Consider the following 18,523-nt stretch of genomic DNA (forward strand, 5'->3'; position numbering starts at 1 on the left):
GGGTGTTGTGAAAGAAGAGTGCACTGGGTACCCTAGGGTGCAAATGAAGGAGTGGTTGAGCCTGTTGAATTTTGCTGCATGTTGACATGGGGAGTCAGGAAAGCCTTCTTAAAGGACAGTAATGCTTAAGCTAAGTCTTAAAAGGAGAATACAAGTTTGCCTTTTCCCTTTACCAAATTTGTTCACTTATCAGCAAAAAAATATGGAATTTTAAAACCTCAGTGGCATGTTTGTACTTCAAATAGTTCAAGATGGCTCAAACAGAGGGTGGGTGAGAGTTGTTGCAAGAGATACCAGGTGGGTGGACTAGGGCTTAGCAGGATCGATTTGGATTTTATCTTGTCAGCAGAGGGATTTCTTGTAGAGGTAATAAAATAAATTAGATTTACATCGGAGAAAACTCCATTCTACTAGCATTATGCAGGATGGAGTAGAATGATGCAAGTGTGGAATAGGAGTTGAAATGCTTCAAGAGGCAAATTTTGGGGGCCGTGATCAAGGAAGGAGTAATGGAGATAAAGAATAAGGCAGAGATTTCCCAAAGCTCAGTTTGCCAAGGTTCAGTAATGGGAAGAGTTGAGAGCAAGTCCCAGATTTCTGATTTGACTGACTGCATTGAGTAACTGTCTAGAGGAAGAGATGATGATTTGGTGGAAGAGATCTTACAGTGGGTTGCCTTTAAGGTACCATTTGGAATAATCTGGTAGAGAATTCACTAGCAGATAACCATGTTTCTTTTTCTCCCTATTTTGCTTTAAAGTATTTGACTTTCTGATGCAGTTTGTCATCTTTTCATTCTAATTTTATTGCTTCTATATTTTTCCCATATGCTGAAATTGAATTTGGGATCCAAGTTTATAGAATTGAAGTCTTCAGAGCAGTGTCTGAAATTATAGGAATGATTGCTCAGTAGTAAATATTAATGGCTAAGATAGGCAGGTTTTGTTTGTTCTACTTAAAAGTAGTTTAGATTTTAATTTAGAGAAGAGTGATTATTATATAGAAACTTAAGGAAGTCATGTTCATAATATATCAAGAGTTAGGTTTAAAGTTAGGTTCTTCCAAGTCATACCTTTTATTCCTTTAAGTAAATTATTTTCAAAATGATAAAAGCTTAAGATAAGTGTGTCCTATAAATAATGAAATAGTTAAATCAAATGAAAATGAAGACTTCTGTGTGTTTCAGCCTGCATTTAGAGATGTAGGTCTTAAGAGAGCCATGTATCTGATTAATAATGTTGTGTTATCCATTTATATGCTATTATTATAGTGAATTATGTTAGACACAGACATATTTATAAAATTAACTGATTTGACTAGATTTTATTTATAATTGGGATTTTAACAATTTAAAATGAAGGTTTAAAGCAAAGATCCTCTGGCCATCTGTCGTCCCTATTCCACATTCTCATTGGTCTGTCTAGGAACATGTTCTAAAGCAGGTTCTACCATCTCTAGTCTGGACTGTATCTCTTCTTTCTACTGTTTACATGGCCACCCTTTACATGGGCGTTAAAGTGGTTTGTTGAACAGACAGATCTGATTCTGCTTCTTAGCTATCTATAACCTTTTTGATTTCTCACTACCTGTTGAAGTCTTTCCATCTATATATCTTTCATGGCTCCATGATCAGGCAACTAAAGAATAACACTTAGCACAGCAAGGGATGTCTAGGACTTTTTACTAGCTGATTTGCGGTGTTTGTACCATATTGGTTGTTGACAAAGCACAAACCTTATTATTAGATGTTAGTATTTTTAATTTCACTCCTACCTCTGATGCAACCCTTCAGTTTATTATATTGAAATGATATGTTTTAAATATTTTGAAATGACATATATCATTGAATATATTGAAATGATCTGTAGATTTCCTCTAAAAACTAAAGTTTGTCAAATTTAGGGCATGTTTCTTTATCATTTTTGTATCTCCTACACCTGTCATATGATAGGCCCTGATGTTGATTGACTTAATCATCCACTTAGCAAAAGAGGGTGAACAAATCTTGAATAGCGCTTAGTACTATGCCAGGCACAATATCAGTATCATAGTTTATCAAATACTCCTCACAGCTGTTCCTGAAAGTGACTCCCAGTTTACAAATGACTCAAAGGCTAGATATTTCAACCAAAGCCCACAGGTTGTATGTGGTAGAGCCAGGGTTGAATGCAAATCTTAGGTGACTACTAATGCTTGACACACTTAAGGATAGTATCGCTTTTATGATGATTATTCTTCAAAGCTATCATGTCAACTCATTATTTGGGATATATGTGACTAAGTCCCACTAGTGTTAATGGAAATTGTGCAAATAAATTTCCATGTGTTAAGATGATCCTTAAGGATTATTTCACATTAGTGACTTTTGGAGTCATAAATTATGTAAAGATATGTGGATCAGAAGGCTTATATGGGAACAGATAATTTCAGTTTCTTGCAAGAATATGACTAACATACACATTTATGTTTATTCATTTCTAATTATTAAAGTAGGATAAATTCCATTTGGGACAGGAAGTGAATATTTTGATAGTATGTTATTTCTAACTTTATACTTTCTAGAAATGGTATTTTTTAAGGCACTGATGATGCTGGAGAAACATTTTTTGACAGGGTACAGTAAAAGAAAAAAAATTTCCCAAACATGTGATCCAGGAACTTGAAAAGATTGCTAGGTTGATCTCTATCAAATCTGCCCTTCATTTTTGTTGTTTCTTGTTTTGTTCAGTTATAACATGGATAGCTAATTCTTTACCTCTGGTTAAGACTTATGTTACTTGGTCTTTCATGTCACAATTTCCTACTGTAAGTAGTAGAAATATAGTAAGTATAACAGATTCAGATTCTTAAAAAAAAAAAAATGAATGGGGAAAAAAAAATACAAGTCATTGTTTTTTCCCCCTAGAAATCTCTCCCCTCCCCACCAAAGAAACTCCTTTGCTATTTGCACCTATTTTAAAGAAGAGATCTCTGTTTTAAACAAACAAACAAACAAACAAACAAAAACAACATCCCAAAATCTTAAAGCTGTTTTTAAAAAATAAAATTTTTATTTGAAAATAACTTCAGATTTACTAGAGACTTTAAAATTCTTTATAAAAATTCTTTGTAAATGGTATGCCCCATTTTTCTGAATGGGGGCTTTAGCACTAAGACCAGATGTATGACTCTTAATCTAACAGTCAAGGGAGTTAAGAAGTTGTTACTCTGAAAACAATGAGAAAACAGTAAAAGACTTTCACTCGATTAAGCCCAATCCGCAGGCAAAGATGTTAATTTAACAGACTCTGAGACACTGTTTATGTTATTTTGGCAATTTTAACTCTCTGGGTGTGATTAAGGAAGCAATTACTAGTTTTATGCCAAGAATTCTGGAAGAATTAAGAATTAATTAAGAAACAACCTTAAACTTGGCATTGACTGCATATTTGGTTATAGTTCTGAATGGTTTCTGCATAATTACAAAAAATAAAAGTAAACTCAGCCACCATTGGCTGTTCTTAATGAAATAAAAATTAATGAAGTGATTTTACTATGTATAAACTATACCATTGAAAAATAACCTAAATTATATGTAGTATTTACATATAGTAATTTGAGTTCAAAAAGAAATGAGAGGTTTTGTAACAGAAAGTTGTGACTTTTGAAAGAAAATAAAGTTAAAAGATGTAGATAATAATATCAATATGCTATATATAAATGTAGGAAGATTTAAAAAATTGGGAGACATGAAACATTCACTTTTTTAGGATACTAAATTAAACTAGCCTCTTAATCTTTTGAAAAAGAAAATTTACTATTAATTTAAATTATGAACTTTTTCTTCTTAGGTCATGCTCTTAAACCTCAGGTTTCCTCTATTTTCACATCATTTTTGGATGGCTTAAAGAAATTTTATATTACAAAGGTAAGAATTTTTATAAAATGCTAAAGTTATAAAGTGCTTATGATATTTTGTTTTCTGCCTTCTCCCCCTTCACATGTACCTATTATCAAGTATGTTTTTTCATGGTGTTATGTACATTTTTAATTATTATTTTTTATGTTGGAATATATATGTTATCAAGTAAATCAGTTATGCATTTAATTTCAGAAATAATTTTTTTCCAGATATGAAGTTCCTAAAAAATAACATCAAACAGTTTCATGCATGTAAGATTTTTTATAGTTTGATTTTTTTATTTTATTTTTTTTGTAGTAGATATCTCTGTCTAGTGAAATGAGAGTGTGGATTTTTTTTTTTTTTAATCTTTGCTGAATTCCTTTCCTAAACAGTTATGCCAGCTTACATTACCTCTAGGGACACACCGGTGCTGTTTCTTTGTTCCATCCTTGCTATGGCATGTGGGAGTTGTGTTCTGTTATGTTCTAAATGTACTGAAACCGGCCGGGGGTGGGGGGAGGGGAGTAGTACTTTATTTTAGTTAGTGTTTCTCATTGAAATTCCAGTGAGACCCATCATTTCCCTGTAATTCCTAGTACAGTTTTTGTCTGCATTAGTTCAGTATGGTTATTTTGCCAGGGGTGGCAACTTCGTGGTTTTTTCCCTTGGTACTTTGCTGTACCATCTTGAGTAATGGGATTATTAGATGCCTTTGTCTTAAATGTAGTGAAGAATTTTTTGAGTCAGGTGACTCCCTTTTAATTAATTAACTAATTAATTAATTTGGGTGACTCCCTTTTTAATAAGAGTTTTTCTTTTTGGTGCAAAAGTTTCAAAATTTTGTATCTTTTCCTGTGATTATTTAACCACTTCTAAGTTGGGAGCATTTCTTCTCTCTCTTGCTTTTTAGTTAAGCGGGAATTAAAAAATTTTTATCTTTATTACTCTTTGAATTTATTTCAGTTTAATGATTTGAGATAAAGCTCTAAATTAACCTCACCTTGTACTTCCCCAATTGCTAACCAGTTGTGACAGCACCATTAACTAACTAATCCCTGCTTCTCTTACATTGACTTGCCATGTCTAAGACATCTTATGTACTGACTCAGGACGTAGACTCCATTTTAATGTATCAAATACTGTATGATTTCTCTTATATGTGCAATCTGGAAAAAATTAAAAAAAAAAACACAAAAAACTAAGCTTATAGATACAGAGAACAGACTGGTAACTGCCAGAGACAGGGGTGAGGGGTGAGAAAAGAAAATGAACTTTTTTTGCTTTTAGGGGTTGAGGGGTGGGAGGAGAAGGTGAACTTTTGTTTGTTTGTTTGTTTGTTTGTTTAGTTTATATAAATTGAATTTTAAAAAGGTATCACATTTTTTAATGGCTTTTTGTTCTTGAAAAATTAAATGGATTTAATTGCTATAGGTCTAGTTCTTGTTTTTTAGAATTTTCCTTGTTTTCCATCATAGCCTGCTGTTCATCAACCTAGAAAAACCTTAGAAACTCTTCACCATCTTAGGAAGTCCATTAAGGTTTCTATCAGAATTGGAATGAACCTGTATATTAAGTTGAGCAAGAATTGACAGGTTTATATGCTTAGTTGAGGCATTCTAGAACATAGGTCTTTATAATCCATTTTTAGACATGTTTTCCTAATGAGGTTACATATTTCCTTTTATGGTTATTCTTAGGTATTTTAATTGTATATGTAAGATCTCCTTTGAAAATGTTATTTAATAAGTTATTTTTGGTATGTAAGGATGCTGTTATTTTTTACTTTTTGCTCATGTTACATCTTGCTAATTCATTATATTCTATCATTTGGTATTTTTATTTGCTTCTTTATTGCAGCTATAATTCTTACATGTTCTATTGTTGTATTACTTACCCATATGTTATTATAAGTGACACCATGACATACTTTGAAAATAAGTATTTTTCTATAGCTTTGTTATTTGTAACAACCTGAATAGGTGCATTAAACATTCTTTTTGATTCACATGTAAAATTCCAAAGCTCAGTTTTAAAGAGTTGGTATCTTTGAGCCCAGATCAGAAGGAAAAATGAGCAGAATGTATTTTGATTTACTGTTTTGTAGGATAAGACTTATCTATAATAATTTTTTTTTTTGGTAGTTCAAAGGATTTGATCCAAATCAGCTGACTGTCGCTACATTACTATTTGAGGGCGACCGTGAGAAGGTTCTTCAACATGAAAAGCAAGTGTATGACATCGCTGCAAAATTTGGGTATGGCTTTTAGTTCATAATGGCAAGAGAATGTTAATCTAAAATTCTGGTATCTGGGGGTACCTGGGTGGCTCACTGGGTTAAGCCACTGCCTTTGGCTCAGGTCATGATCTCAGGGTCCTGGGATTGAGCCACGCATGAGGCTCTGCTCAGAAGGGAGTCTGCTTCCTTCTTTCTCTCTGCCTGCCTCTCTGCCTACTTGTGATCTCTCTCTCTGTCAAATAAATAAATAAAATCTTTAAAAAAAATAAATAATTAAAATTCTGCTATCTGTAAACAGTTGTTAATGTATCCTTTAAAGTATTAAATTTGGGTAATATATGATAGTCAACTTAAAATGTGTTGGTTTACTTCTAAAATTTGTGATCATATATGAGATATATTAAATATTTTATTATATTTTTCCATTAATGCTGATTTTATAATGTTTGCTTTCATTGTACTAGAGTAAAATATGAAAAATTCATAGTCCTCTTACTATTTAGTGTTAATTGTGTATGTATAAAACATGTTATTAGTATGTTTTTAAAAGGAAATTTTTTAAACAAAAGAATTTGATAAATTTTCTATACTCCACCCCTTGTCACTCACTGTTTTGTGCTGGTATAAAGAAACAGAAAACATTTCACATCTATAACCTACTGAATAATGATTGGGTGGTTTCTTTCTGTCTGCTTGATGGATTATGAGATTGATTGATGAGAACTATAGTGAAAATGCCATTTATCAGGACTACATTTTTTCCCTTTCCTTTCTAAGTACATAAACTAAGTTTCCTGGATAACATTTTCCTTTTTTCATTTCAGAGCTTAAAATATACATTATGTTTAATCTGAGTTCTTTGTAAATATTTAATTTCCCTTTTTTGCTATTATGAAAATAAATGGGCACTTAATTTGTAGCCTTGTCTTTTAGAATGCCTCACTTTTATGTATTTTTCTCACATACAATATGTAGCCCTTCATTTTTAGGATGTTCTGAACTTAGTGTTTAAATGCAGAATTCTTGGAAAAAGATCTAATCTTGGGCTTAATTTTTAATTTTATACTGTTTTTGAGTAATGCAAATTAGTTTCTCGGTTTTATTTTTACCTTATTCTGAAATTGGCAAGTGGAGTTTCTTCAGTAAAAGATGAAATTAATTAATTTTTCACTTTTCCTCTTTCACAGTACCTTTTCTGGGAATTACTGATTTTTTAACTAAATTAGTTAAGAGTAATTGTGCTATAAAAGTTCAGTTAGTAACAGAAAGGCTTAGATTACAGGCTAATCTCTGAATTTATTTTTGAAATGTACGTGTACCTACTTTTTAGTTTCTAAGTTTTGGGAGTTTATACATAATTTGATTTTTAGCTTATTTCCTAAAATCCATGGTGTTAGAAAAAATTAAGGTGGTTTAGATGAAAACCTTTTATATCTAAAGTAAATCTTTTATTTCTGTTCTTAAATATTAGAGGTTGAAACTTAAAAAAATTTTTTTATATATTTAAAAATTTTTTTTAAAAAGATTTTATTTATTTGACAGAGAGAGAGATCACAAGTAGGCAGAGAGAGAGAGAGGAGGAAGCAGGCTCCACTCTGAGCAGAGAGCTCAATATGGGACTCGATCCCAGGACCCTGAGATCATGACCTAAGCCAAAGGCAGAGGCTTAACCCACTGAGCCACCCAGGTGCCCTATATTTTTAAATATTTAATTGGGATTTCAAAATTGTTCAGGAGCACTTGTAGGGAAATGTACACTATAATATTTGAATCATGTTATATAAATAAGGTAAATTTGCTTAGTTTCACCTTAATCCCTTCGTCCTCAACCTACTTCCCACACACACCCCCACACATGGATACACATGTATAGAAATTCTACTTTATAGTATCTTTAAGTGTAATTATAATTCAGAGTAGCCAGCAAAATCATTAGTAGTTAATAATGTGCTACATTTCCTATTGGACTGGGTGGGTAGGATGATGGCAAAATGCCTTTTCATGTGAGGTAAGACATAATTTTTATAGGGCAAGTCCTGTCTTCTCTTGGATATCACTGCTGATGCCTAGTATATACTAGATGCTTGATTGAACATTTGTTGAAAGAATAAAGGAAATTGAATATTTTTCCCTAACAATTTTTATTCTATTTCATATATGCCTAACTGCTATGCCCCTCTTTAAACAGTATATTTTAATCTTTAGGTATTTATCAGAGCCATTTTGTCAGTTTTAAGTTGAGCCGCCAACTGTCATGAATTCTACTGTCATATAATTCGTCTTGCTTTTCCCATGTAATTCCAGTCATTTACAACTTAGAAGTTAAAAATGAACTTCCTTAGGATGAATCCAGGTCTTTTTAGATACTGATACTGAAGCCTCAGAACTACTGAGTTCATTCGAGTTATCTGTTTATATCAAACAAAACATATCAAAATCATCCATTAAAATAGGTTATAGTAAGTGAGATACCTATTTAAAGCAAGGGCAAAACATTAAAACTCAAACTCTGATTGGGGTCTCTTTTTTTGGCTATTATTATTTGCCACTTATTAGTTATGTTATAATTAGTTTCTTAATGTGCTTTCATCCTGGTTTCCTTCATTTGGATGCAGAAATCTTCTGTATTAATAATTCAGGCTGTCATTAGGCAGATGACTTAGGGTTCAGGCTGTCATTAGGCAGATGACTTAGGGCTATTTTGGTTTTGATTTGATTTGATACTTGGAAATATCTTCATATGGTTTTCTAGCAGAAGTCCTGGTTTTCTCCGTGTTTCTCCCTAGGCACTAGTTCTTCGTTCTAATCACTGAAAGATTCAGGGATATTTTTCTTACTTACTTAAGATGCCACTTGGCCAACCCTTGCTCCCCAATGAATGATTTCTTCTGCATAATTAAAAAGCAGCATAAATTTCTTTCTGCTAAAGTTTGATTAGTTAGTTTAGTTCATGTATTTTATTTTGAATTAGGACATTATTCATCTATCCTTTAAGATTTTCTGTTCTTTTATCTTCTATTCCTACCACCTCATTAGCTTTGAATTGATTATTTTAAATAAAGTACTCCCAACAGTTTAGAACATTTTTAAGTGTTATCTTAGCCATTTTTCCTTCTTTCCTATACCCCTACCCTAACACTGTTACATACCTTTGAGCACGTATGTGCCAATGGAACATAATAGGCAAATGTTGAATAATCATACTTTGGTTGTTTATCTATGTTTGCTAGCAATATACTATAACTTCTCTAAGGGTCAAACAGAATAAACATTCCCTGTCAGCAATCATGACAGATGTATTGACATTTATCATAGAACTTAAGGTAATGTGTTGTTATTTTTAAAGTGTGTGCTTAAGTTGTTTAATGTTTTTTTTTTTTTTTAATTTTATTTATTTATTTGACAGAGAGAGATCACAAGTAGACAGAGAGGCAGGCAGAGAGAGAGAGAGGGAAGCAGGCTCCCTGCTGAGCAGAGAGCCCGATGCGGGACTCGATCCCAGGACCCCGAGACCATGACCTGAGCCGAAGGCAGCGGCCTAACCCACTGAGCCACCCAGGCGCCCTTAAGTTGTTTAATGTAATTCAACATGAGAGTGATTAGGTTCACCAGATGGCTCTTTTATATAAAAAGATTGTCTCTCATTCCTCTTTCATTAGTCTTCCCAGCCCTTTCTCATGAAAGAGGTTTAAATTTATTTAAGAACCTTGTTAATTGATGTTTGAGATTTGTGGAGGGGAGTAGGAAGAGATGGATGTTGCTACTTTGCCATAAAGTGTTTTGAACCGTAGTATACTGTTAAAGTTTATCACAAATAGAAAATCTGGAATTAGAAAAATTTTAGACATATTTTATTTAGAATTAATTCTATATAGCAATCCTCACCAGTGAACCAATTACTACTTGGACCCAAGTTAAATACCAAAATGGCTGCAAAATGGCAAGTTAGAAGCATTTAATTTCTACACCCTACTCTTGTTTATATATTGTATTTTAAAGTAATCCTGTCTAGAAGATAGAGTTCTGAAAGTTACAAAAAGAGAAAGAGAAAGAGAGAGATCGAAGTTACAGAAAGCTAAATTTGCCAGAAAACCTGTGATTCCGAAAAGCAAGCCCAGAATGACTTTTCTTCTCCTTTGGGATTTATGAATAATTAGAATGACTTTGATTTTTTCCTGTTTTGGGTAAGAAAATGCATGTTTCTGTGTGGTTTGTCACACTGAATTCCAAAATGAAGCAGATCTTCCCATCCCACCAGATGTTAACAGGATCTAAAGAAAAATGGCTTGAGATGGGATTGCAAAGTAGGACTTTTTCTCATCCTTATTTAAGAGAGACAGGTCTACTAAATGTTCCTACCTATTACTTCCCACCAAATACCTGCTTAGAGCGTGCCTTCTCAGGGATTCCCAGCGCAGGTCTCCTGCACCCTTTGCTAGTCTTCACTGTCCTTTCTTTCTGCTGCTAGGCCCGAGATGAATTGTTCCTGTTTCCTAGCTCAGTAGTGTTTTTTCTTTCTTGAACTCAGTGTCTGACTCTGCTTCAAATCTACCTGAGGTATAGACTCAGATATTTTCCTCCATGCACTTACTTTACCACAGCAACCTTCTGACTTGTTTGCTTCTTGTTTTAGAGCTTTATTTGACCTCCTACCCTGACCTCAAATCCATATATATTCAATCCAGAATTATATTATTTCTTCTTACTTTTCACTTTCAACTGGTTGACTTTAAATTTTGTCTTCTTTGGTCATTAACATTTAGTAATACAAACAGCCCCCCCCATTTCATTTCATTGTATTCCATTCCATTCCATTCCATTCCATTCCATTCCATTCCATTCCATTCCATTCCATTGTATTACATTCCACTGTATTCCAAGACTAGAGGTGCTCCTGTCAAGTGTTTGCCAGTTCCCTGGGTGATACTGATTTGTTTTTAGGCAGCTATATTCTAAGTCAGGAAATCTGATTTGGCCCTTACAGCTGAGTCTAAAATTGCCTTACAGTATTTATATAGCATAAAGGTACATCTATGAAGTATTATGTACTTACTGCTAAATCCAAGCAAAACTTAGGGGGAAGCAAGAACTTAACTCTAAGGTGTTAATCGAAGCAATAAGAAAATTGATTCTTCCAGAGAAGGCTCAAAGAACAGAGGTTCAAGACCTGAGTCTTAGGCAACACTGTGTTTAAGGGCTCAGCATCCTGAGACCAAGGAAGTGTAATTATGGCATTCTACAGAGAGACAGAGAAGTTTAGCACCCATTATGACCCAAGAAAGTCACATGAAAGTGCACTTTTCTTTTTATCTGGTTTTATTGAGGGATTTTTTTTTTTCCCCATGGGCACTTTGGGCGTTTATGGTAAGTTTTCTTCAGTTGACTAAGAATAGTTAAAATTTAATTTCTGTCTGATGATGGGAACAAGCAAAAGTGAAAGCTCTTTACTGAAGGTAGTAGAATAAGAATGACTTTCACAAAGCAGAGTACTTGGACTGAATTATATGTCATATGGGATTAGTTCTAAATAGATCACCAAATACAGTTTCTGTGGATAAAACTACTCTCAAACAGAAATGAATAGTTCATAGTAATAAAACCTTACCTGTTTTCTTGTAATTGTATGTTGCTTCCTAAACTTTAATATTTCTGTGTACATATATTTTGTCTCATTTAAGTTACAAGTTTCATAAAATAAACACTGTGTCTGTTACTTCATATGCAATGTGCATGAGTATGCAAAAAACTTTTTGGCATTTGGAAGATGTAGTCCATCATTGTACATCTTTATATGTGAACAAGACTATAATGACACATGAATATATGGATAAGAATATATGAATAAAATAAGAGTATTTTAGGTATCTTGTTATGCTTGTGAAGTTTATTAAAGTTTTCTTAAATTTGTTTCTCCTGGCTAATTCTCTGTTGTCAGTATGGGTAGAAGTAGTTGAGTTCATATGAGTCAGTTTTATTAGTTTGATAGATAAAAGTTTGAAATTAATGACCAAACTGAAATATTATAAGTGATTTTAGGTTTTTGTTACCCAAGCTCATTCTTTTCACAGCTCTTTGATACATTTGTGATAAATTAGATTAAAATAAAAATGAGATGCAATGTAATATTTGTTAATCTGTTAAGCAGTTATCTTTGGGTGTCATATTAGTTTGGTTAGTTTTATATATTTTTAATAAATACATATGATATATATTCACAGTTTGTTCTTTAATTACAGTGGATTGGCAGCTGGAGAAGATAATGGACAGAGAGGTTATTTGCTGACGTACGTCATCGCATACATTCGAGTAAGTTATCTCGTATTTCCCTTGTCAATTTATGTTGCAGACCATACTTTTCCTTACTTTGAATGAATAAAATTATTTGCTTAAGTTTTAATCTAGTATGGTGTACCACATCATTTTACATGAATGTAGGACTAGCTTACGAGTGTTCAGAAGCCCAGTGAAGTCTTCCTTAAATGTTTTTGAGGAATTTAAAGATTATTTAGGTCATTCTACTCTGACTGGTTCATAATCTCTTCTAAAGATATATAATCTTTCTTTAACTCTTTAAAAATTGGTATTTAATTTGGTTCCAAGTAGTAATTGGTTCACTGGTGATGATTGCTATATAAAATTAATTCTAAATAAAATAATTTGTCTAAAATTTTTCTAATTCCAGTTTTTCTATTTTTGAGAAACTTTATTAGTCATGTTGACCAAGAGTCTACTATACTTACCGATAGGAAAGTATTCTTTCAGAAGTTTATTCATTTATTTTGTTTTGTTTTTCTACTTTGGCTATAATAAACTCAAGTTTTGTAATTGTTTTTGCTCTTATTAGGGTTACATTTTGAAAATATTGCTTGTTTATATAATTTGAAGGGTCTTATTTTAAAAAGTCATTCCTCAAATGTCCTACTGAGAATTTAACTTTCCCAAGTGCTGAATTTTCTAAATATTCACTTGGAAATTGTTCTGAAGGAAATACATAAACTTATATAAAATTTGTTTTTATTTCTCTAAGAAAGTTTGGATTGTTCTCATTTTAAAAATAACTAGTCAGTTAAGCATCTATCTGCCTTCAGCTCAGGTCATGATCTCAGGGTCCTGGGATTGGCCCGGTATTGGGCTCCCCGCTCAGCAGGGAGCCTGCCTCTCCCTCTGCCTCTACCTGTCTCTCTGCCTACTTGTGCTCTCTTTCTCTGTCAAGTTAATTTTTTTTAAAAAGTCTTTAAAAAAAATAATTTAATCCTTGGTAAGATCTAAATTTTAGGTTGCAGTAAAGTTGAAGCATATACGTTTTCCTGGGCAGCCCCATTCTTCCATGCTGATAAGGAAAATTACATTTATTGCTTGTGTGTTACGTTAGAAATTGTGATTAAGGGATTTACAGATCATGAAAAGTAATAGATGATTTTAGGTCTTATTAATAATGTTTACCTCCATAGACTGTTACTTTTCCAAGCTCTCCCATAGTAAGCAATCTGAATGTATATAAATGTTTTGTTGGGCATTGTCTCTAAGTATATTGACCATTTTCCTATAATACTGAATTCAGAATTCTAGAAAATGAAATGTAACTGTAACAAGTACAGCATAGACACTGTTAAAACGGAATCAGAAGCAATTTTGAGATTTGGAGTGGGGTGAATATTTGTTTTGTCTTATTTTTTATTTTCCCAGTGCTTAATACCTTGTCACCAAGTGTATGTACTGCATAAGTGAATGCAGAAGAGAAAATCCACATATTTTAGATCAGTAATTTGGGGATTTTTCCTGTCAACCAGTGGTAGAATTGAAATGATTCATTTTGCTAGAAGTGAAAATTTAACATGTGTTGATTTTTCTACTTATAAAATTTTCTTTCCTATCTTTGCACTTCTGTGGTGGCTTATGAATTGCTTTTTCCAGTTTTGGTATTAAAGCAGAATTGTATTCCGGTTAAAGAAATTTGTATTGTAAGTTAGTTACCAAATAAGAATTATATCTTGTATGTTATAAAATACACTTTCCTAGCAGAGATGCTTCCAGATATCCTATCTTATTTAGTTACTACAAAGTGAGGCACTATATTTTCTAATTTATTTTTAAAGAAAAGTTGATTTCAGGAGAGAGAGATACCTTCTTCCTTTAGTCCCCCTCCCCCACTTCTCTGTTGGCCTGGTCCTTCCATCCTCCTGACCACTTTTTAATGTTGTTTAATTTGCTGTTTAGGTTACTAAAAAAATCAGTCCTAGTATCCTCTGTATGTACATAGACAGTTCTTAGAGACTCCATTCCTTGGAGAAATATTTAAATTCCTGCCATGTGTCAGGCACATTGCCTGGTACAAGGGTACAGAAGACAGTAAGACAGACAAAGTTCCTGTCCTCCTGGAGGTTATAGCTCACTCTCAGGGCCACTTTCTAGTGCTTTTATGGAGTGGAGAGTAAAGAGCAGTGGAGGTTACATTAGAAACAGGTAATACTAAAAATTATGTGAAATACTAGCAATATTACAATAGTATTCATTCTTCTGTGCCTGTTGTAATATCTTGATTTTTGTATATATGTTTTAACAGGACTTGGGTTTGGAATACTATGTATTAGGAGAGTCTTTTGAGACTTCTGCTCCTTGGGACAGGTAAAATATAATAAAATGCCTAATATTATTCAAATATGCTATAGGAGTTGCTAAAATAATGTATCTTTGTACCTGAATATACGAATTTTTAAATTTTTGTAAAGAAACACTTTTATTTAAATTATTATCTTTGGGATGCCTGGGTGGTTCCAGCCCAGTTGAGTATCTGACTCTCTCTTTCAGTTCAGGTCATAAGATTGAGCCCCCACATTGGGCTCTTGACTCAGCAGAGGGTCTGCTTTAAATTCTCTCTCTCCCTCTCTCTCTCCCCTCCCCTCCACTCGTGCTCTCTCTCTAAAATAAATAAATCTTTTAAAAAATCAATATCTTCTTCAAAATATCATATTTGTGAGCCTTTTTGTTTGTTTGAGGCAGATTTGTCCATGTCCCATAGAAGAAGAAGATATTACTGGAATCTACATTTTAAAGAATCTTATTGAGCACTTAAGTGTCACTGTATAGTTTCACTAGCTTTGGTGTAAAATTTTAAGTGCTTAATAGCTTAAATGTCCTCTGAAAAGTTCCCCCAAATTTTAAAACCACTGTTAACCTTCTTTTGTAATAAATGATTTAGCTTTTGATATTTGTAGGGGTATTATTAGGTAAGATTTTAACTTGTATTTCAGTGATTTTTAAAAGAAATCCAGCTTAAGATATTATGTACAATTTCTGTTTTTGCATTATACACATGTACATACAGATACTGGTTTAGGGAATTGATAATAAAAACTGATGAGCAAATGTGAGATGGTTTTATTAAAAATGGACTTTTGAGTTAACTCATTCAGCAATAAAAATTCTTAAGACTGTTGGTACATTTTTGTTTGAGTATGCCTTAACATTTTACGTTTTCTTTATAAAATCTACAAATTATTTTAAAGCTATTATAAAGTAAATAAGATATAACAGATCCATCCCCATGAATCCACCTGTAGATATTACATATCTTAACATTTTTTTTCTACTCTAACCTCTTTACTCCCCTCCCCCAGAAAACTTTTTTACTTTTCTGCATTCATTCTTTATCTACTCTGGGTTCTAACTTTTGGTGCATGGATGTTCATAGTCCATGCATTATAAAACGGTGATCAAGTGTATAGTACCAATCTGTCACTCAGTTTTTGATGCGATATTTTAACAAGGGGATAAATCTTCTAAATAAAAAAATCAGTTTACTGATATCTGAACTTTTGAATAGCAAATATCATTTGGTAGCTATTCATAGTTGTCTAGCTATTCATAGTTGTCTCAAAGACCATTTTAGTCTTTTATATGTTTACTTGCTGGGAATGGTAGGTTAGTGTAGTGTTAACTTCTTCAGCATTACGAATTTCCTCATCAGTTAATATTAATTGATGATTGCTATTTGTCTTTCTATTCTTGTAGCTATGGAAGCTAATCATGTACTATCTTTTCACTATTTAAATCCTTTTCTTATGTATTTTTTATATATTTATTTTACTCACTGACAATATCTTTTATACGGGGTTATATATTTATTTTGTTTTCATTTAAAACAATATCAGCTGAAGTTTTCTTAAATAAAATTGATGGAAAGCAGCTACATTCCTGACATAAAATTTACTTGTTACCCATTCAGCAACTTGCTTTTTCTTCCAACCATTTAGCTAGGTAGAGACCATGTTTAGCAGAAACCCATGGGATCAGTCTTCAACTCTCACACATTAGCAGATTGCTAGGCCTTTTCATGCATAAGTCTCTTATGGGACTATTGGTCTTAGTAGTTTTTGTGTATTTCTCAGTAGCCCTAGCAAAATGGTTGTATCTGTTAAGTGCTCAATGAATATTCTGCAGAGTACTATGAGTGAACTCTGGAATGGTGTAAGAATACAGCCTATAAAAATAGCGGTCTAAAAGGTCTGAATTGGAGATTTAAAGATTTTGGAGACTCACTGGCATGAGACTTGGGATTAAAACCAAGAGAGTAAATACAAACCCTTATAGGTAGTATAGGTGAATGGAAAAAAAAGAGGGTCTGAGAATGAATTCCAGGGAATCCCAGCATTTAAGGGATGAGCATACAAGCAAGAGCTAGCAAAAGAAAATAATATCCAGAGGATTTGGAGGAAAACCAGTGATGTGAGAGAAGCCCAAGGCAGTTTTTTTTCAAGTAGGAAATAGTCAACAGGGTTAAATTTGCTAATAGGTCAGGTAAGAATTTGAAAGTATACACAGTTATTTTCTTTCCCATAGGATGATCAGTCCAAACGGACTGAACTGTGTACAGGTTCGATGAGAGAATGCTTTCAGAGCCCCTCTGTATAAATCATTTCTAGAAAGTATCCCATTAAGGGTTTTAACCAGTCAGTCAAGTTCTTGGTTCCATCTCCTCCTTACTACTACTGTAGGTTATTATTATTATTGTTATGTAACAAATTAATGCTATGTAAAGAATCTGTCTTCTAGAGTCATAGTAAAGAACTTGTTTATAAATTTTTAATCTTTATTAACCCCTGTAGCTCTTAAAGTTTAGTAGCTTTAATTTATATTTCAGGTATTTGTTTTATAAGTTGGATTTTCAAAATAATGACACAATAAATTCCAATAATCCAAATACTTTTACAAGAGGTATTTTAAAAACATATATCCTATCATTCCATAATTGAGGCATAGATAAACTTGATAAATCATGTTTGCCTGGAACTCTCATAAAATCAATCAGAATTTGTAAAGCTTGCAGATACCATATTAAAAAAAATTTGACATGCTACTACAGTAGTTAATGAAATACTAAAATCCCATATTTATATTTTAATGTATATTCTTTGTTCTTACTGGAAATATAAGTAACTTTAATGTGTTTAATAAAGCATAATCCATGTAAATATTAGTTTTTTTAATCAGATTGGTTCTCACACAGTCAAATCAGTCTTTAGACTAGAGATGGCCCAGCCTTCTGAGTTTCTTTGTTATCTTTTCTATTCTCCTGATTCTAAAAAGACCAAGATTTAAAATACAGTCAGTGTCAGTATGTAGCCAGAGTGTTTATTGGAGAATAAGGTGGCTTATATGTCCCTTAGGAGCTTTATTTTCCAAAACAAATGGAATATGTAGTAATAACAAAATGTTACAGCTCATATTAAAAAAACAGATTAATCTTTTATCTGTCAAATCTTTTGTCTCTGGATCTCCACCCTAGAAGCTCTGATTGACATCCATTTTCTATTTCAGAACTTTTTTCTGAGCTTGTTCCCCAAATATGGATACGTCACCATTAGATCTCCTCCACTCCCAAATAGGACCTTAAAAATTATATCAAAAACTAAACAACAAGGGGCCCCTGCGTGACTTAGTTGTTAAGCTTCTGCCTTTGGCTTAAGTCATGATCCTTGCCGAATCCTGGGATCCAGCCCAGTTCCCCCCTCCGCAGGAAGCCTTCTTCTTCCTCTCTCACTCCCTCTGCTTGTATTCCCTCTCTCGCTATCTCTCTCTCTCTATCAAATAAATAAGTAAAATCTTTAAAAATAAATAAGTAAATCAAGCCTAAGGTTCTCTTTATTTAAAAAAAAAACACTAAAGAACAAAAGAAATTGGATACCTTCATATTTTAAAACAATAGTATTTCGTGGTCAAAATGAATTTTGTTATTCGATGAAATATGAATATAGTGTATGTTTTAGTTAATAGTGATGTCCTTAGGTCAGTTTCTTAGTTTTGACAAATCTGTCATGGTTAGTATAATATGTTAACGTTCGAGGATACTGGGAAAAGAGGAACTCTTTGTTCTGTTTTTGTGATTTTTCTGTATCTAAAACTAT

The 18,523-nt window shown here is 32.8% G+C and overlaps 1 protein-coding gene across 1 annotated transcript in view; it reads left to right on the top strand.

Moving 5' to 3' along the window:
• Positions 1–18,523, top strand: part of AGPS (alkylglycerone phosphate synthase) — a 134,509-nt gene that overhangs the window by 93,043 nt on the left and 22,943 nt on the right. The window contains exons 13-16 of the mRNA XM_032855977.1: positions 3,831–3,907; positions 6,025–6,137; positions 12,356–12,425; positions 14,683–14,744. Coding sequence (XP_032711868.1) covers positions 3,831–3,907; positions 6,025–6,137; positions 12,356–12,425; positions 14,683–14,744 — 322 coding nt within the window. The remainder of the gene's footprint in view (positions 1–3,830; positions 3,908–6,024; positions 6,138–12,355; positions 12,426–14,682; positions 14,745–18,523) is intronic.

The sequence above is a fragment of the Lontra canadensis genome, unplaced genomic scaffold (assembly GCF_010015895.1).
Source record: "Lontra canadensis isolate GAN:19392208 unplaced genomic scaffold, GSC_riverotter_1.0 scaffold11, whole genome shotgun sequence".
Lineage (NCBI taxonomy): Eukaryota > Metazoa > Chordata > Mammalia > Carnivora > Mustelidae > Lontra > Lontra canadensis.